At 45.1% G+C, this 21,731-nt stretch overlaps 1 protein-coding gene across 1 annotated transcript; it reads right to left on the bottom strand.

Moving 5' to 3' along the window:
* Window positions 1-1,031: 1,031 nt before the first annotated feature.
* On the bottom strand, window positions 1,032-16,517 carry LOC133453034 (Y+L amino acid transporter 2-like). Its single transcript, XM_061732870.1, has 10 exons — window positions 16,362-16,517; window positions 15,572-16,104; window positions 12,322-12,447; window positions 11,581-11,725; window positions 7,351-7,474; window positions 6,591-6,694; window positions 6,405-6,501; window positions 6,152-6,301; window positions 2,211-2,394; window positions 1,032-2,109 (listed from the first exon to the last, which is right to left on the bottom strand). Exons 2-10 carry the CDS (start codon window positions 16,089-16,091, stop codon window positions 2,024-2,026), a joined length of 1,536 nt encoding a protein of 511 aa, XP_061588854.1. The 5' UTR covers window positions 16,092-16,104; window positions 16,362-16,517; the 3' UTR covers window positions 1,032-2,023.
* Between the last annotated feature and the right edge of the window lie 5,214 nt (window positions 16,518-21,731).

Genomic DNA, 21,731 nt, shown 5'->3' with positions numbered 1-21,731 from the left:
AGGTGCAGGGGAATTAGGAGCTGGGAAGCCACACCGTTTTTCAACCGTGCACAAAGTGTGTGTCTGGGTCTGCATGGTTTGTTCTATACAGCAGCTTAATGTGTTGTCTTTTTTGATCATATGCAAGCTTGCACTTTATCTTTCATTCAGCACCCGGTTTTTGGTAGGTGTTGTTTTTTGAAGCTTTGCACATGCAAAATAAAATGTTGAACGCAGCTCCCTGTCGGACCACTTCTTTCGGAACCAGCATGAGTTGGAAATGGCTTCAAATTCCCTCACATGGCATTTTTTGTTGATAGATTGCCATAACATGCAGATTAGTTATCGTAAATCTTGTAATACTGATGCAGAGTGAAATGTAAACATGCCTTGCCATGCCGACATGCCTTCCTATAAAGAGGCAGAGCCTTCAAGCTTGGAGGTGGGTTCTCCTTTTTCTGGAGCCGAGGTCACCGGTTAAGGAGCTCCTGGGTGCCCAGGCACCAGGGGTGAGCCTCATCCCTTAAAGCTCTGGATGTTGTGTGGCTGTCTTGGTGGACACGCCTGTGCAACATTGCGTGGACATTGGGGACAGTGCCTGAGATCGGCAGACAGAGGTGGTGTTCCCCCTCTTTAAGAAGGTGGACAGAAGAGTTTTTTTTTTCCAACTACAGATTAGATTAGATGGCGTACAATGACGGATTGTCCCTACATCAGTAGGATCAAATACGCCATCAGACAGGTGTGACTTTCAAAACGAGGATGGAGAAACATGGGGATGAGTGTTTTTTTGGCTGGGTTTTGCTTCTTGCAAAGCCCCGGGTTGTGATGTTTGTGGCCAGTTGTTCTAACAACAACAATGTTTGTAGGTGTTGTACAGGAGAAATGGGGGATTCAGGTAAAAACATCAAGATTTATGCAGCCTGGTTGGTGCTTTGTGTTCATACTTTGAATGTTTTTGTTGACAATTGCACAAAGCTAATAATGAATGACACCATCTTACATGCAAATATATGTATATATATGTATATATATATATATTCAAAGTTTAATTGTAATACAGCATGATGAAAAAACATGACAGATTTCACTCAAGAAAATTCACATTTGTCTTAATGTAGAAAAGGCTCTCAGTTTTCAAGACATCAACGAGTCACATCTTGTGCCGCCTGAAGACAATTAGATGTTAAACTTCACACTTTCATACGATAAAAAGACTAAAGACTGAAAGTGGCGCTCTCATATCTATCAAGACTTCAGTGTACAAAGTAAAAAGCAGTTTCATTTTAAAATATGAACATACAGAGTTTGTTTTGTACTAAATGAGGACGTCGTTGTTTTCAGACATTCAAGCGCCGTCCGACCACAGCTGGGCTGTAAACACCAGGACGGGTGGGTTAACTAGGCGGTCCGACCTTTGCCCTGTGCTGGCAGGAAACGCAGGCGCGGTGCAGGCGGGTTCTGCTCTCGTCCTGCAGATGAAGCAAGCTGGCGTTTCTAAAACTGCTCTGACGGCGGTAAAAGATTCTGGAGGATGAACTTGTGAACTTCCAAATAGGAAGATGAGGTTTTTGTTATACTCCTTGCAGTGAAACAACAGTGCGGCACGGCACGGCTGATGATAATCTGCATCTTTTTTTCTTTCCTTTTTTTTTTTTTTTACAAAGTGTTGTCTGTGAAACATAAAATGAGCACCTGCTAAACGCCGGAAGCTGAAAACTGAGTTTTAGCATTAAGCGTTAAGTAATGTGCTTTTTAAGTCATACTAAAATAATTCTAAACAATGAAATGTGTGCTGGAACTGTCTTTCAAAGGTTTTATTCAGATCCCTCGTGTCGGATCCCAGGAGAGAAGTCAATTCATTTACATGAGAGAGCAAGAGTTCGGGGTTTCCCGTGCGATCGCTGCTCCCCGGTGAGTCATTTCACCTGACAGATGAGATCTTTAAAAATGTTCCAAACCTCGTCCGTCTGTTCACGCCGGGTCTTGGTTTGTTTTTAGCTTTCAGAAAGTCAACGGATGAACGAAGGAGTTTTCCTGCATCTCACTGAGTTTTACCGTTTTCTGGATCATAGTCGAAGTCGGTCAGGCAGCAGAAGAGCATCATCTGGGTGTATTTGGTGGCCCAGGCTGCAGAAGGAGAAGGGGACGGAGGAGAGGATGGGAACAGACACAGAGGAAACCAGTCAGTTTTGAAATGTTCTTTCATGCGCATCGCAGCCTAAACCTACCGTTGAGTTTTCGGATGAATTTGGGCCTCCTCTCCTCAGGCAAGTAGATGGCCACGTAATAAACCGGCAGCCCGGACAGAGCGATGCCAATGCCGATGAGGGAGTTGATGGTGTCTCCGTACAGAGGCACGATGACCAGGAACAGGCTGCACATGCAGTAGACGTAGGGGAAAAACAGGGTCAGCTGTGGAGGAAAGAACACATACAGTCAGTTCGTACCTGCGTGAGCGTTTACCAGCAAAGCTGCAGTCACAGGAAACTGTTCATAGTCAGAGCAAATTCAAACCTGTCAGTTTTCCTCCTGACCCATGTTCTGGGTCTCTGGAAAGCACCTAGAGACAACTTCTGTTGTTTATAGACGCTATATAAATAAAATTGAATTGAAACGTTAACATTTAGCTTCATCCAACATCTAATTTACAGCCCCGTGACTGTGTTGATGAGAAATTAGATTTGGATTGTACAACCCGATAAACTCGAGTTCACTACAAATGAGTCCAACACAACTGGGGAGGAAAAGCATGAAGAACGTAAAGGGGACCTATTATGAAAAACATGTTTTTTCTTTCTTTAACATATATATAAAGTGGTCTCCCCTCAGCCTGCCAACTCAGAGAAGGAGGAAAGCAACCAAATTCTGCAGTGTCTGTACAGCCGCCCGGATGAGCCGTCCAGTGTGATGTGGATCTACGAGCCGTTCAGATTCTGCTGATTTTTGTTACGTAACCAAAATGCAAACCACGCCCACAACTATAAAACCGTGTAACTGCATGAGAGCGTCCGACTATCGCGTCGCACTGCGTGACATTGGACGCTCTCTGTCCATCTCCCTCCAGCAGCTGCCACTTTATTGAGGTTTTTGTAGTGAAATGAGGAGGAATCATAGAGATAACTTCTCATTTCAACTAACTGGATCAGCCGTTCCTCATCATGACTGTTTCCTACAGCGCTTTCAACCGGCTTTCAACGCGAGCGACAGGAAGAAAATAGAAGCAGGGCGTCCGGCAAATGTCCGACAAAACGTCGCGCTGCGTCGCGCTGCGTCGCGCTGCGTCGCGCTGCGTCGCGCTGCGTCGCGCTGCGTCGCGCTGCGCCGCGCTGCGTCGCGCTGCGTCGCGCTGCGTCGCGCTGCGTCGCGCTGCGTCGCGCTGCGTCGCGCTGCGTCGCGCTGCGTTGCGTCGCGCCGCGCCGCGCCGCGCCGCGTCGCGCTGCGTTGCGCTGCGTTGCGTCGCGCTGCGTTGCGTCACTGCGGCCAGTTAGGACAGTCCAATAGAAAATAAAGCAAATGCATGGATGGAATTGATTTTGTCGCTGATGCTTGCTCGCATCGCATGCAGTGAGGACACAGTGTAACTCCGCCGGCCGGAGCTTCCGCCATTTTTCCGTAGCGGTGTATCGCGTCATTCAGGCAGCCAATCAGCACAGAACCTCATTATCATAGCCCCGCCCACTCAGAATCCTGCATAGATAATGAGGTTAGAGAATGGGAAGATAAAGACATGGCTCAGAGGCTGAATTTCTAATTTATTTAGCAAAAACAATCAAAAGCTTGTTTTTAAGACATTCAAGGCCTGTTTAAAATAGGTATTAGATGCCATAATAGGTCCCCTTTAAATATCCACCAAGTTCAGTCTGATCTTTACAGGAATTACATCTCTGCATGTCTGACAGAACTGGGACTAGGAACTGGGACTTCTGCTCTGTCCTTTGGTAAAAACGCTGCTGGAGCTCGTCACGGCTGGACGGATACGACTGCTTTCCTCTGAACTACTGCCATCATGTGACAGGTGTCAATGTCTTCTGGATGTAACTGAGCCGAGCCAAGAGCCTCACGACAAACGGGTTAGATACATAAACACACTTCTCAGTATTAGATTTTACGTTTCATATATCTGCATGTATATTTATATTAATATATTTCATACGTTTATTTGACATTTTGCTTTGTGTCAGCTGTAGTCATTAAAAAGCGTCTGATTGGTGAGCAGACGACAACCCGACACCCCCCCTGGGAACGTGGAGACGGCACTAACCACAAAGTAAATATATATATATATATCTATATATATAGATATATATATATATATATAGATAGAGGTGGACTCGAGTTTTGGACTCTTTTCTTCAGGACAGACACGTCAGCTCAGCTCTCGACCTCCAGTCAAATGGATCTGAACCGCTGATTCTGCAAAGCCGAACTGTCACTGCGGTTCAAGCCTACAGTTTCTCTTTAGAGATCAGGCCACAAAAACAACACCTTGATAAACATTTGCTTGGAAGCCTGATTTTATGTTCATTTAAATGTCTTTTAAGAAAGAAAGTGCAGCATTTTTCCTGCACATAAGACAACAATGTTTGACGGATAAATCGATGCAGTGTTCACCTCTGAGACGATATAAATGCGTCTTCCAAGATAAAAGTTGAATGGCATTTATAACAGGATGATGCAGGAATTAAAGCAAAAAAAATATTTTTGACTGAAATTTTGTTTTCAGACCAGTTCATATTCCCCCGCCATCTATGCACTGCACCTATTATGAAAACCAGGTTTTTTCTTGCTTTAACATATATAAAGTGGTCTCCCCTCAGCCTGCCAACTCAGAGAAGGAGGAAAGTAACCAAATTCTGCAGTGTCTGTACAGCCGCCCGGATGAGCCGTCCAGTGTCATGTGGATCTACGAGCCGTTCAGATTCTGCGCCCGTCGTTATGTAACGATGGGAGTGATTTACATCGGTTGGCCTCACGCCCACAACTAACTCCGCCGGCCGGAGATTCCGCCATTTTTTCGTAGCAGTGTAATAAAAAATCTAAAAAAATATGAATATTTTATGAAATCAATAAACAACTCAACCATCAAAATGATAACAAATAAAGTTTGAACATGTCTTGCTTTGCATGTATTGAGACTATGTAATATAATAGTTTCAACTTTTAAATTGAATTATTGAAATAAATTAACTTTTACACCATATTCTAATTTTCCGACCTTCACCTGTAGCTATATTCTACATCTGGGCTGATGTGGACGTACAGTAGCATAGGAGCATAGGCTATTTCAGTTGCTAGTATGGTTGGCTGTCTGTACAGTCGTGCAAGTTCAATGCTATTAAAGCACTTTAAATCAAAGAATTTAGTTTTTTCATATAAAATAAATACATTTCTATGCCGTTTAGAAGTTTTGGGGATGTCCCTTTTTTGGCGGCTGTGCTGCTGAAATCAGGCGTTCCTTATTTCTATTTCTGAAAGGTGGAAACCCGAGAGGCGACCCGCCGGGGGGCGCCGCAGCTGGGGAGATCTGCGAGAAGGGCCCGGCTCTCGTCCAGAGTCGCCGCCGCCGACCACCGTACCCGATCCCCCCCGCCGGTCCGCCTTCCACAGGGCGGCGGACACCGCCCCACAAAAACCCCCGCCCGACGACGCGCTAACGCCGCTGGACGAAGACCCTCTGGCGCCTCTGGCGGCGGGGAGAGGAGGGCGACGGGGCGACTGCTCCCCAGACTACCCCCTTGATCCAACGCGCCCTCCTCTGTTTCTGATTGGCTAATACCAAGGCTCTGGCTCGCTTAATTGGTTTACAACAGCGTCAGTTTAATGCCTAAAGGCTGATTTATGGTTCCGCGTTACACCAACGCAGAGCCTACGGCGTAGGGTACGTGGCATCGCGCCCCGTACGGTGCGCCTCGCTGCAGGTTTCTGCGTGGATTTAACGCAGAACCATAATTCAGGCTTAACATGATAACGCACGTGCAAATGCAAATTGTTCTTTCTTTTTTTTCCTAATTTTCGAACTGACAGAAATACGTCTAGAGACGGAGAACTTTAATCCCTGATGATGTCACCGTATTGATTGGAACATCCCCGGGAACCATGGCAGTGTGTAAATACAGGATATTTTGTTCAAATAAATGAGTTCTGGACGGATCTGAGTGGGAAGACGCACCTTGACGGGTCTGTGTCTGTCCGGCTCGGTGTAGCGCAGGTAGATGAGGCCGGCCACGGAAAGACCGACGAAGAACCAGTAGCTGAAGCTGAAGTAACTGATGAGCTGGAACACGTCCTCCACACACAGGAAGATCAATCCCATCAGCCCCTGCAGCCACGCAGCACACGTGTAGCGTCTGAACTCAGCGTCACCAGCATTTGTGTGATGAACTGTTATCTATCTGTGTTTCGGTGGGTTGGGTGTTCCTCACATTGAACAGCAGGGCAGGGATGGGGGTGTAGCGCTGCGCATGGATCAGGCTCAGGCTGTTGGGGAGGTGGCCCTCTCTGGCCCCGACGAAAAACAGCCTGCACCACCGACACAGAGAACGAGGGGGGGTTAGACGTGCTCGAGCCTCGGGGCAACATGGCTGCAGTTTCCTCACACGTCTTCTTACCGTGAAGCAGAAATGATGGAAGCGTTGAGTCCTCCGTAGCAGGACATGGCCACAGAAACTGGGATGATCCACTTGAAAGGACCCAGGACTGTATCTCCAAACGTCTGCGGGGTCATAATCCCAATATTTATTACAAACTAACATGTAAACAACCTTTCTTTCATGTCAGGAGTCCTATTTGCATCCTAGAAGGAACACATCAAAATAAACAAGCAGAGTATCAATCCTAACTAATTAGTTTCTATTTATTTTTTTATGATCAACTTCATCAAATTTGTCAATATAATGGATTTTTACACGCCAGGCCTGCAGCAGAAGTTGATATGTGGGCATTTTAGTGGCAGAAAGGAGGCAAAACGAATAGATAACAATGCTATTTCAACCACGGGATGATGATCCAGTATAAAATCCAGGAGTCTAGGGACGCTAGGACAGGTGGAGGATCTCCACCGTGTCAAGAAAAGTGTGAGAAACTAATTGAAATGTTTAACAACAATGTTCCTGAGAGAAATGTTGGAAGGGTTTCCATATTTCTCTTTTAACGGTGCATAATCTCATTAAAGAAGTTGAATTTGAAGGAATTTGGAGGAATTTCTAAAAAAGTCGACGCCAGAAGCTTCATCTGGACACCTGTAAGCTCTGATCCCTCAGAAGCTCATCTTACACATCCACATGGTCTGCTAATGTCTTTGTCAGTAACAGTAAAGTGTCTGAGCAGAGTTGTGTTCAGCAGCAGAGGGCTTCCTCTCCGGCTCCTTACGACGGCGACGGCGTCACTGGCCAGCAGCGAGTTCATGTCCAGGACCACGTAGTACGCCACGTTGGTCAGCAGGTAGATGATGGTCACGATGGGCATGGAGATGGCGATGGCCAGCGGCAGATTCCTGCAACCACAGAGCGGTCAGTGACTCACAGACGAGGACAGGAGCTCCAGTGTGTGACGGTGACTCATTGATCCTCCCTGACCAGGATAAAGTTCCAGCACGAGGAGCTCAATGTCCACAGACACACTTTCAGTTGTGAAAGCAGCTCATGTGATTATTCTACTGTTCTTGTTCTGTTAAATGTGTGCGTTGCCTGTGAGAGCAGCGGAGAAGATGCTTGAAAACACTAAATAAATAAAGTAACTATGTGTTTCCATAAGCTGAAACTATTTCCTGAGGTCACCGTGACATCTTTGGTGAAAATACCACATATTTCACTGCTTTCAGACACACATCCTGATAATAAGGAAATGTGACCTTATTGAAACTCCTGCCACCTCTCTTCTTGCGGTTGCCAGTCAGTCTGGAGGAGCGGGGGGGGGGGGGTTACACTGGGACACTCTGAGCCGAGGAGGACCCGTGGGAAGCGGACGCGGGGGCTGGAGGCAGAGAGACGTGACGAGTGCGCGCATGGGACGGAGGGGGGCCTGGGTGGGACTTAAAATGAAGGCATCTGATTGGTTCTTTCCCCCCTGCCAATCCTCTGGATTTTTTTCTTTCCTTTTTCTGAACACATTATTCACTGGCTACTCTCAGGATGGAAGGACCGTTTCACCCAGTATAACAATAAATGTTTTTGAATACGATTACAGACTATACCTTTAATTAGCTCACGGTTTGACTGTTGCAACGCTCTTTATGTTGGAGTCTCCCAGTCGTCTCTTATCCCTTTAACTGGTGCAAAATGCGGCTGCCCGTCTTTTAACCAACATGTTATCCACACCACTCCTGTCCTTGACTCACCTCATTGGCTTCCTGTCCTTTACAGAATTAATTTTAAACTGTTTTTAAAGCTCTTAATGGCCTTACACCTTTGTATCTATCTGATCTTTTAACCGTCTGTAATCCCGGTAGGTCAACAAATCAACTTTAGCTGGAAGTCCCGAGGTCAAAATGTAAACACTGGGGTGACCGAACGTTTTCCGTTGCCGCCCCGAGGCTCAGGAAGAAGCTCCCCGCCGAGATGCGGCTTATTTCTGACCTCGGCATCTTCAAATCTAGGCTAAAAAACCCTCATTCAGGGTGGATTTTAACACCCAGTAGTGTGATGAAACTTATTTTATCTTCCATCCCTCACTCACTCATCTTCTCCCGCTTTTCTGTTACCGGGTCGCGGGGGCAGCAGCCTCAGCAGGGATGCCCAGACTTCCCTCACCCCAGACACTTCCTCCAGCTCCTCCGGGGGGAGTCCGAGGTGTTCCCAGGCCAGCCGAGAGACATAGTCTCTCCAGCGTGTCCTGGGTCTTCCCCGGGGTCTCCTCCTGGTGGGACATGCCTGGAACACCTCCCTAGGGAGGAGGGACATGCCTGGAACTCCTCCCTAGGGAGGCGTCCAGGAGGCATCCGGTACAGATGCCCAAGCCACCTCAGCTGACTCCTCTCAACGTGAAGGAGCAGCGGCTCGACTCCGAGCTCCTCCCGGGTGACCGAACTCCTCACCCTATCTCTAAGGGAGCGTCCAGCCACCCTGCAGAGGAAACTCATCTCGGCCGCTTGTATCCGCGATCTTGTCCTTTCGGTCACTACCCAAAGTTCATGACCATAGGTGAGGGTAGGGGCGTAGATTGACCGGTAAATCGAGAGCTTCGCCTTTCGACTCAGCTCCCTCTTCACCACGACGGTCCGGTACACCGACCGCATAACTGCGAACGCTGCACCGATCCGTCTGTCAATCTCACGCTCCATTGTTCCCTCATCGTGAACAAGATCCCGAGATACTTGAACTCCTCCACCTGAGGCAGGACTTCTCCACCCACCCGGAGAAGGCATGCCACCCTTTTCCGGTCGAGAACCATGGCCTCGGTCTTGGAGGTGCTGATTCTCATCCCTGCCGCGTCGCACTTGGCCTCAAACCGCCCCAGCACATGCTGGAGGTCCCGGTCTGATGAAGCAACAGGACAACATCATCTGCAAAAAGCAGAGGTGAAATCCTGAGGTTCCCAAACCGGATCCCCTCCGGCCCCTGGCTGCGCCTAGAAATCCTGTCCATAAAAATTATGAACAGGACTGGTGACAAAGGGCAGCCCTGCCGGAGTCCAACATGCACTGGGAACAAGTCTGACTTACTGCCGGCAATGCGAACCAGACTCCTGCTCCGATCATATAGAGACCGGACAGCCCTTAATAGAGGGCCCCGGACTCCATACTCACTCAGCACCCCCCACAGAATGGCACGAGGGACACGGTCAAATGCCTTCTCCAAATCCACAAAACACATGTAGACTGGTTGGGCAAATTCCCATGAACCCTCGAGCACCCTGCGGAGGGTGTAGAGCTGGTCCAGTGTTCCGCGACCGGGATTGTTCCTCTTGAGTCTGAGGTTAGACTATCGGCCGTAATCTCCTCTCCAGTACCCTGGCGTAGACTTTCCCCGGGAAAATCTTCCATCCATCCATCCATTATCTATACCCGCTTTATCCCTTGCGGGGTCACGGGAGCCTATCCCAGCTCATTTCAGGTGAGAGGCAGGGGTTACACCTGGACAGGTAACCAGTCCATCACAGGGCCACATATAAACACACAAACCATGCTCACAACCACACTCACGCTCACACCTACGGGCAATCTAGAATCACCAATTAACCTAATATGCATGTTTTTGGACTGTGGGAGGAAGCCGGAGTACCCGGAGAGAACCCACGCAAGCACGGGGAGAACATGCAAACTCCACACAGAAAGACCCTGCCGGGCCTGGGAGTCGAACCGGGAACCTTCTTGCTGTGAGGCAACAGTGCTAACCACTAAGCCACTGTGCTGCCACTTTATTTTATTTTATCTTATTATATCTTATTAGATTTTGATGTATTTTATTGTTTTATTGTTTTTGAATGTTCTTATTTATCCTCCTTTTATCTATTACTTGCTGTAAAGCACTTTGGCACACCGAAAGGCAGTTGTAAAGTGCTATATAAATAAAAAGTATATTTTCTTTTTTACAAATACAGGGTCATTTGGTCCAATAGAGGGAATGCGCATGGCGTCACAGATGCGACTTCACAGCGGGTTACGCCCACTGAGTGTCAGAAAGACTGAGTGTCAGAAAGACTGAGTGTCAGAAAGACTGAGTGTCAGAAAGACTGAGTGGCAGAAAGACTGAGTGGCAGAAAGACTGAGTGGCAGAAAGACTGAGCGTAAACTTTCAGTTTGAGCAACTTGAAAACATCTAAAATGGGAAAGAGCTGTTGTGGGATCGACTGTACTCATAGATTTAGCAAGAAATCAGAGTTATTGTTTTACAGACTGCTGAAAAATAAGCTTAAGAGAGACAAATGGATCGCTGCAATTTGCAGAAACAACTGGATTCCAGGCACCGAAACCTGGATTTGTGGTTCCCATTTTGTCAGGTAATCAGGTAATGTTGGATTTTTGGGTAGCTAACGTTAAACGGTCAAATCATAAAGTTCGGTGTCCTCATCATTTTAATTTCCACAACAAATCCTGCCTTGAAGTCGGACCAAGACTTTTGTATGCCTTCAAGCTTTGCTTCGTGTATTTCCCCGGCGTAGAAATTAAGTACATATAAATATCAGGAAACTGGATTCGTGGTCAAATATTAATGTCCATGGACCACTGGTTCTTGGTAACTGTACCAAATATTAATGTCCATGGACCACTGGTTCTTGGTAACTGTACGGGTCACTGTCAAGTCCAACTGCCTTTAATTTAAGCCGATAATCGGCTGTTATCCCGTCTTCTCCACTAGTTGCAGCTGTTTTTGCCACTCAGTGCGAATAAGGGGATGTGGTCCAGTGGGAGAGTGACGTCAATGCATCCTCTCTATATTGACAATTATTATAGTGTAGGACGACTAGTAGAGGTGTGCTACGTATTCATTATGTAATAGATCTCAGTCTTCTTAATAAGTTTCAGAGAAGAAGAGGAGGATGTTATTCCCCTTGAGTAAGTGTCCCTGGTCATCTCTGAAGGATCAAACATTAACAGCAGGATTTCCCCGGGTGCGTCAGGAGGAAATGGTGCGTGTCTGAGAGTGCGTGTGCCCCCATCACCTCTCGGGGTTCACGATCTCCTCCGTGACGAAGTTGAGCGTGTCCCAGCCGGAGTAGGAGAACAGGGCGGAGTAGAGGGCCAGGGCCAGGGCCCCCGGGTCCGTGGAGGAGCCCTCGAACGGGTCCTCGAAGGTCTTGCTGTCTCCTGCACGGAGACAAGCCAGAGCTCAGGAAGGGGGGGTTACTGTAGGACAGGGGTCGGCAACCCGCGGCTCTAAAGCTGCATGCGGCTCTTTAGCGGCGCCCTAGTGGCTCCCTGGAGATTTTTCAAAAATGTTTGTCTTTTTTTCTTTTTTTCTTCTTTTTTTTGCTTTTTTTCTCTTTTTTTCTTCCTTTACAATCTCGACATTTCAACTTTTTTCCTCGACATTTCGACTTTTTTCTCGACATTGTACGTCAACATTAATCTCGACATTTCGACTTTTTTCCCGACATTTTGACTTTTTTCTCGAAATTTTGACTATTTCCTCGACATTTCGATCTTTTTCTCAACATTTCGACTTTTTCTCAACATTTCGACTTTTTTCTCGAAATTTTGGCTTTTATCTCGACATTTAGACTTTTTTCTTGACATTTCGCCTTTCGCCATTTGCCTTCATTATAAGGCTTATACAAGACTTTTCATTTTTTGCGGCTCCAGACATATTTGTTTTTTGTGTTTTTGGTCCAATATGGCTCTTTCAAAATTTTGTGTTGCCGACCCCTGCTGTCGGAGCAGCACCGTGCGTTCCTCCCACTTACCAGACACTATCTTCAGGATTCCTACACCGATGATGAGGATGAGCGCCATGAGTTTGGCGTAAGTGAAGATGTCCTGGACGAGGGTCCCCCATTTCACGTAGGCGCAGTTGATGAAGATGAGAATACCTGGAAGAGAGAGCAGCCGTCATCCTTCATCAGGTTCTGCTGCATTTACAGACAAAGGGCCAATCCCAATACACCCCTTACTTTCTACCACTAGCTCTCCCTCACTACCACTACCCCTAAAAAAGAAGCCACAGATTTTAGGGCACTGGAAATCTTCCCAGGGGCCTGTCCCAATACTCCCACTACCCCTACTTTTCAGCATCACCCCTAAATTTTGCTTGCTACGTCACTGCGTGGTTTGAGTTTGGGTACTTAAGCGACTGTGTAGTTACGTTTGCACATACGTCACACCATATCAGGAAGCTGAGAGCCAAAAGCTGTTTTAATTTCAGCTGTAGCGCTGTTAATATGTCACTTTATTAAGTTTTGATATTTTTTCAGGCGTAAAAGTAACCGTTAAGATCCCCAACCTGGGCTCAGTTTATCCAAATAACAGTGTTAAGAAATTTGATCCGATGTTTTCGGTCCGGGGCACAGCAGCAGCTCACGTACAGACGTGATCGCCAGGTCAACCTGCGCCGTCGTCCCAGGGGAGAAACCTGCAGTTCTGTGGAGAATTACCGCTGGATGAAATAAATCATTTAGGAAGATAAATGAAGATGAACTGCCTGCTGGCTCGGGAGCTGATTTATGGTTCCGCGTTAAATCGACGCAGAGCCTACGGCGTAGGGTACGGCGTAGGGTACGGCGTAGGGTACGGCGTGCGTACCCTACGCCGTAGGCTCTGCGTTGGTGTAACGCGGAACCATAAATCAGCCTTTATTCTGGCGCGGTTTGACAAAGACTTCGCAACAACGGGCAAGCGAGTGATTATGTACATTCACTGAGTGAATATTATGAAAGTAAAATATATATTTCTCGCTAGAAATGTAATCAAAATGCATTTTTATGCAGAAACTAACTCAAAATATTGATTTTATTCACTAAAAAATAAGAAATGTCCGCCATGTTTGGTTTTTTTTGGATTCAGTCCGCAAATGACGACGAAAAGCATTCTGGGAAATTTTTCTGTCTCTAGATCAGCTAGTGAGCATCGGAAAACCCTCGATCCGTAGGGACAGATTCATAGCCACTACACTACTTTTCTTCACTACCCCTAGGTGAAAAGAGGAATTGGGACACCACTACCCTCACAGGAACGCGCAAAATTTAGGGGTAGGGCTGAAAACTAGGGGTAGTGGGAATATTGGGACAGGGCCTAACGCGCCTGGACTGATTCTCTCCCTAGTTTATGTGGAAGGCGAGGCGAGCAGATTCAGAGGCAGAACCCTGCAGCTCATGACTCATGACACCGCTGCTCTCTCACCTAAATAGCTGCTGCCGCGGAGGCAGACTTCAAGAACCATTAAGAAACATACAGACACATAAAAACCCTAAGAGAACATAATATATATATATATATATATATATATATATATATATATATATATATATATATATATATATATATATATATATATAATGTTCTCTTAGTGTTTTTATGTGTCTGTATGTAGAGGAGCTGCACCAAGAAGGTCCACCCTCCTCATTTGCATAATGAGGCATAAATGTATAAGGTAAAGTAAAAAGAGGAGACGAGGGAATGTAAACACAAAAAATGCATGTATAAGGAAAAGTGAAAACTAAAATATATATATTTCTGCTTTTATTTTTAATGATGGCAGTTTTGGTCCTCCATATAATAAAGCTCCAATTTCCCGGAAGCTGATGTCAGACGGCTAAATTTGGGGCAGGAACTCTGGATCACTTACATGTCTCCTTCTGCTTCTGAAATCTGATTTCCAAATCAGCGTATCAGTCATCTGAAGCTTTTCTCTTTGTATTTTTCCACAACAGCACAATATATCATCATTTCAGAATATTACACTCCCTAATACTCATTTTGGGTTTCTATTTTCTCCAGGTGTACAGTATCTGTCGGACAGAAAAACAGAAAACACCTTAATCTTCTCTAAGGTTTTCACTAGCTGAAGTTACAACCTTGAGGTGAACAACAGCACGACCTGTTCTGTCGTTATTTATTTAGAAAAAAACTAAACCGAAATGCAGAAGTGAAAAACAAAGTCCATGACTCAGCAGTCTCTAGAACCACCTTTCAGTGCTCTAGTTGGAAGATTTCTGTGAAACCACCACTCTTACATGTCGTGCTGGAGGACTTGTGGTCGACCCTCCTTCACCGCATTGCTTCAGGTCAGCTCTCTAAAGGTCCAATCACCGCATTTCGGTCAGCCTGAAGCCATGACTTCAACTGGACCGCTCCAAAACCTGGACCTGTTTCTCCTTCAACCATTCAGATGTAGATTTACTGGTATGTTTGGGGTCAGATCCAGGTCGACTCAATGACTGTTATTCCTGCGGCTGGAAAACAAGCCCCAACCGTCCCTCCTCCACCTCAGGGCTCCACAGTTGAGCAATTTGGTTTTAAATGCTGGATGGATTTTGGCTGAACATCTCCACCTTGTCACATCATCTATCATCTATTGAGATACGACACAAACCTGAATGCTCCAAACATCATTACAGAGGTCCTCACATTTGCCGACGATCAGTTAATCACGTGTATTTGACTGTCAGCATCCAGCTGCTGTTTCAATTCAATTCAATTCAATTCAATCTTATTTATATAGCGTCTAATACAACAAAAGTTGTCTCTAGACGCTTTCCAGAGACCCATACCCAGAACATGACCCCCGAGCAGTTATTACATAAACAATGGCAGGTAAAAACTCCCCTAGTGGGAGAAAAACCTTAAGCCAAACAGTGGCAAGAAAAACTCCCCTTTAGGAGGGAAGAAACCTTGAGCAGGACCAGGCTCATAAGGGGGGACCCTCCTGCCGAGGGCCACACTGGGGGTCAGGGACGGCAGCAGCACAGCAGGCAGGTGGAAGCAGCAACGGGATGACCAGGGGTGGGGACCGCAGGCCAGCACGCAGCCCCCGAAGCTCCGGCCCAGTCAGCAAGTTTCAGCTCTTGATTCACATACTGCTTCTGCAAATCGGCTCAGTTTTTGTTTGATAAATATTGACACATACAGTTTTCTATCAGAGACTGTATTCACCCTAATCTAAGGACAGAATGATTGTTCTTTCTTGACTGTGCATTCAGTGAGGGGAGTGTTTCTTACAGAGGCAGGCTGCAGCAATGAGCCGGACACCGTCGTAGGGAGGCTGACAGGTCGGGTAGAACGGCTCCAGCAGGTAGTTGGCGAAAGTCAGTGAGATCACAGCCTGGCTGGCCGGCTCGATCAGCAGGATGGACGTCCACAAACGAATGAACGCCAGGAAGCCGCCAAACGACTCCAGGATGTAGGAGTAACTGGCCCCGGATTTGGTGATGGTGGTGCCGAGCTCCGCGTAGCACAGGGCTCCAAACACCGAGAAGATGCCCGCCAGGGCCCAGATCAGCAGCGACACCCCGTACGAGGCGCTGTGCATCAGGACACCCTTCGGTGACACAAAAATCCCAGAGCCTATCATGTTCCCCACAATGAGGCAGATGCCATTGATGAGGGAAATCTCCCTCTTCATGTGCATCTTCTCTCCTTGGACAGCAGCAGGGGCCTTTAAATCCTCCTCAGACGCAGCTGCGGAACTGGGGCATATCGTCTGTGACATGACCCCAATCGTCTGTCTCAAATCTCCCATTGGTCCAGCAGTGCTTATATATGGAGACGAAGGAGCAACAATTAGAGGAGGCTGTTCACATTTACGACACAGTTGCTGTCATTGTGACTCACAAGGCTGAAGCTGAAGAAATGAAAACTGAAGATGGAGGCATTAATGTCCAAACTGCAAGAAAAGCTCGTACACCATCTCAAAGCTCCACATCATAGTCATCATGCTGTCAGACACCAACACTCTTCTCTAAGGATTTCAATCAGAACTTACAAGACAGAGAGAAACCGATCGGCTCACCTGCTTCACAACACAAATGAGTCTACTTGCTGCTCTGAGCATAAACACGTCTCCCACCAGCCGCCGATCACACATTGGTGAGATCACATCTGAGAGGCAGCAACAGTCAGCCGGTGTTGCAATCGCTGCGAGCCAGCACAAACACAACCTGTTTTTCCAGCGCCAGCCGAAGCGCACTCTCGTGTTCCCCCCTCTGGGCTATTTTCAGAGACGAGCAGTCCCCCCTCTCCCACCCCCACGCGGCCTTGGCGGGCCGACGCACAGGGAGCCAAGCTGCTGCCCAGCCCATATACAGGCCACGTGCCATCGTCGAGGAAAAGCTGCCCTCACCACCGCTCGCTGGACGGCTCTCAGAAACATTAAATAGAAAAAAAAAGATATATTAAAAGTCACCAAAGCGGTGGTTTGGTCGTAAAACCCATGAAGAACTAAAAAAAAACAAAAACACAGAACACATTTAAAGTTGCTTTCTGGCGACAAAATTGAATTCAACTTTATTAATATCTTTACTGATGCATATAAGGCTAAAGACAGTAAATATCTTATATCACAAATTTATAGAAGATTACAAAGTTCCAAAAACTATTCCACTTTCCAGGTTAAGCAGAAATGGGAGGGGGAATCTGGCCTGGAGATATCTGAGGATGACTGGAGAGTGTGGCAGGGTGGAGGAGCAGCCACTCACCTCTCCACCCTCCACCTCTCCACCCTGCCTGCCTTCATAAAGATATTTGGGAAAGTCTCGACAGGCCCAATTCCAGGGCCTGGCGGGAATTCTGCTGGAAGAACATAATAAGATTCTTTATCACTCCAAAACTGAAATTTAAAAGGCAGGGTTTCCAGGGTCAGGATATATGCTGGAGGCAGTGTGGACAGGCAATGGCAGACCACTTTCATTCTGGGCGTGCCCCCTTATTCAACCATATTGGCAAGAATTTACTGAAGAATTACAGACAATTTCCAGACAAAAACTTGAGATTTCCTTTATTGTATTGTATCTGGGTAAAATCGCAGATGGATTTATGGCCCAGGACAACCATCTCTATAAAGTGCTCTTGGCTGCGAGCAGGCCATTACACGGAAATGGCTGCAGACAGGATATACGGATGTACGTCACATGGAAAAACTGACCCTCTCCTCAAGATTACAGACTGAGCAGTATATAAAATACTGGGAAATGTAAAATCCTGTTTTTTTTGGGGGGGGGTTCTTTATTGTTATTAATGTATGCCCTAAGTCAACCTGTTTGTTCTCTTATTTTATTTTTATTTATTTATATTATATATTTTTACTTTCTTTATTGTTGGAAAAAACTTGAAATCACCAAAAAAGAGAAAGTTGCAAAAAAAAAGCTTTCTGGTTTATGACAATTTGCAAGTCTTTTTTATTCACAATAGAACGTAAAAACTGTGCCAAATTTACCAGTACCAGTTTGGGGTTTTGAATAGTAACTTTTAATTAAAAGAAAAAAAAAAGGTTGGGACAGAGCACTTTGTTGCACCGTCTTGTTTTAACATGCAGGCGCTGAGGAGAGCAGCTGGGGATTTCTGGGGAGAGGAAGGATTCCCGTCCTGGGGCCGGATTCACAAAACATTCTTAACCCTCTGATGAACAACATGGGTCAAAAGTGACCCGACAGAGATTTTATGTTCTTTATCTTTGTAATAGATTAGTTTTATCTTTTGGTCTTCCAGGTATTCCTCAATTAACTTGTTTTTTATCAGTTAACATCCTTATTTTATTATTTGTTGTCTTACTTTTTGAATAAAAACGTTTTTTGTATCACTACACTTCTAATGCACAACATGGGTCAAAAATGACCCACATTCATTTTTTGTGTTATTTCATGTATGGCTGAGTGTTGCTTTGCTCTGCCTTTGAAATACATGTATTTTATCATCCACTATTCCATGTATACAGTAAATAACAGGTTTCTATTCAGCACTAGTCATCATTTTTCTTTTCTTACTTTGTGAACAAGCACAACTTTTGTATTCCTACATCAACTTTGCACACATGCACATGCACCTGCATGTGCACCTGGTAGGAACCTTTGACCATGTTTGAAATTAGGAATATAATGACTGCGAACATCTGCTAATCACCACCTGCTCAGCACTGCCTCTAGTAAGTAAGTTGCTTTACCTAAGAAAATATTTGATGACTTGATGACACACAAAGATAACTGAATTGAGTTTATATACATTACTGAAAGTATTGTGCTTTTGATTTACTTTATCCAGAGTACTGCTTGCAGATTTACAGCTGAAATGGTTCTGAGAATGTTGGATGAAGAACCAGATGAGGATGCTATTGGAAGTGATTTTGAGTCTGAATTTTGTGGCCTTGCGGGAGCAGTTTCTAGATCTGCAACAAAATCCAATGTGCAAGGCCACTATGGGGCTCAGGAGATATGAAGATATCCGGCACTTCATACAATTTGATGACAAGAGGACCAGGGCATTGCGTCAGGGAACAGACCACTATCAGTTCTATTTTATTTTACTTTGGTCAACGCATCATTTTATTTTTAGTTATCTATTGTCAGATGTATTTGTGTGTTCCAGAGTGAGAAATAAACATGTTTCAAAAGTTACTTTTATGAATGTTTGGTCCAAATCACAACTAAAATAGTTATTTGAAGAAAAATATTGTTATTATATGCCTTCATTTATCTTTAAATCATACTTGGATAAACAGGTCATTTTTGATCCATCTGTGTAAACTTGATATAGTAATACAAAAATGAAGTAGGCCTATATTCAAAAAATAAGGCTGGAAACATAATGATGCATGGTACTCAAAAACAAGATATCTAAAGAATATGTGGATTATTGAATACTAAAATACATTGATCTAAAAAGATACAGGAAAGAAAAACTCAGCCTGCATGAGATGACATGGGATATGAATGCGCGTCATTTTTGACCCATGTTGTGCATTAAAAGGGGTGTCCTTATATTGTGCATCAGAAAAAAAATCTTCTTAAGTGTCATTTTTTTCTTAAGTTCAGTCTTAAGAAGAAAAAAGAGAAGAAGTCATATTCTCCAAAAAAGTTCTAAGTATTTTCTCAACTTAAGAAAAAATGGTATTCTTAAAATAAAAGTTCTCAAATTTGTTCTTGACTTTTTTCTTAACTTTAAGACAACCTCGACCTGTCTTAAAATTTCTTCTGTGAAAAGTTAAGACTCTAATATCACCATTTTAGACAAGTTTAGACTAGTAGGTCATAGTTTGAGGATATACTTTGTAATTAATTACACAAAGAGCCTGTTAGCATGTTTGTTAGCATGTTAGTTAGCGTGGTAGTTAATTATTATTCATTTTCCCCAATAGTAATCTCATCCACCAGAACCTCAAGCTCCTGCTTTGAAAAGTTCCTGCATCTCTTTTTCTCCTTCTCCATGTTTAGTGAGTGACTGACGGTTAAGACCCAAACTATAAATAAATGTTTGTTGGAGCGTGCAATGCAATGACATATTGTAAGAAGTTCTTAAGTAGGAAAAATAAGAAATTCGTAAGAAATGACAGTTCTTAAGACGGTTCTTAAGAAAATATTGAGGAATTGCACTTAATAACTTTCTTATGAACTTCTTAATTTTAGATCTTAAGACATTTCTTAAGATTGTTCTTAAGAACATATTGGTGAATCTGGCCCCTGGTCTGACGCAGGACTTGAGTCTCAGGACCCGGAGCTCCGATCTGAACAAGTGGGAGGAGGTTAAGAGAACAAAAGTTATTGTAATGACAATAAGAAGGTGCAGTTTTAATGAACCATGCAATACAACACTGTTTTTTTTTTTTTAATGGTTCAAAGTGAAAATACACATCAATTGGACTTTCCAGAAACACATCATGGTTTGACCAACTCATGCTCTTATCTACTAACTTACACCAGAAGGCCTTTACACAGGCTGAGATCAATACTTCCTGAAAACAGTGAACACAGATGGGACGTACATAAAAAAGTATGCAACCGTCTTTAACAGAACATAAGATACAACATATAGAGGCCATGAAATCAGTAGCATTTTACTCAACGTTGATTTGTGTTTAAAAGGCTTTCGCATGTTGGAGTTCAGACCAATGTGAGGCACGGTTTCTAAAACAAGGCAAAACACACGCAGGCGCTTCTCTCTTGTCACTTCACTCAATTATGGAGTATAAATAGATCTAATGCTGCGCCTGTAAGAGCGGCCGCCTCGGCTGCATGCCGCTGTCTGTCTGGGAGAGCAGGCCGGTTACTGGACCACGATTCAGTGCAGGGAGAACTTTTGTTTTCCCTCCCTCTTTTCTTTCGTTTCATTTTTCTATGGTTCACGTTACGACGGCACACAGTAAATACCGAAGCTACGTTACTGTCGGAGCACCATTTGGGGGTGTGAAGGCAGAAATAATACAACAGCGAGGCCTGTCACAGAAAACCTCCACATATAACACACACGCATGCACGCGCACACACACACACCAAACAGCGTAGGGTTAAAAGAGTTAACAAATCAGTGAACCTAACCCTGATTTGCAGCTCCCTGGTCATTCACTAACGGGTTCAGGCTCTGCAGATCCAGACCAAATCAGAATCATCCAGCTGCCCATCTTTATCTCCACCCAACTTCAAATTATGGACTTCACACCTGTGAAGCGGGCGGCTCAAATATCAGCATCTGGAACATCAGCATCTGGAACATCAGCATCTGAACCATCAGCATCTGAACCATCAGCATCTGGAACCATCAGCATCTGGAACCATCAGCATCTGAACCATCAGCATCTGAACCATCAGCATCTGAACCATCAGCATCTAGAACATCAGCATCTGGAACATCAGCATCTGAACCATCAGCATCTGGAACATCAGCATCTGAACCATCAGCATCTGAACAGTCAGCATCTGAACAGTCAGCATCTGAACCATCAGCATCTGAACCATCAGCATCTGAACCATCAGCATCTGAACCATCAGCATCTGAACCATCAGCATCTGGAACATCAGCATCTAGAACATCAGCATCTGGAACATCAGCATCTGGAACATCAGCATCTGAACCATCAGCATCTGAACCATCAGCATCTGAACCATCAGCATCTGGAACCATCAGCATCTGGAACCATCAGCATCTGGAACCATCAGCATCTGAACCATCAGCATCTGAACCATCAGCATCTGAACCATCAGCATCTGGAACATCAGCATCTGAACCATCAGCATCTGAACCATCAGCATCTGAACCATCAGCATCTGGAACCATCAGCATCTGGAACCATCAGCATCTGGAACCATCAGCATCTGAACCATCAGCATCTGAACCATCAGCATCTGAACCATCAGCATCTGGAACATCAGCATCTGAACCATCAGCATCTGAACCA

Source organism: Cololabis saira, chromosome 10, assembly GCF_033807715.1.
Source record: "Cololabis saira isolate AMF1-May2022 chromosome 10, fColSai1.1, whole genome shotgun sequence".
Lineage (NCBI taxonomy): Eukaryota > Metazoa > Chordata > Actinopteri > Beloniformes > Belonidae > Cololabis > Cololabis saira.
This window is presented reverse-complemented; position numbering and strand designations above follow the sequence as displayed.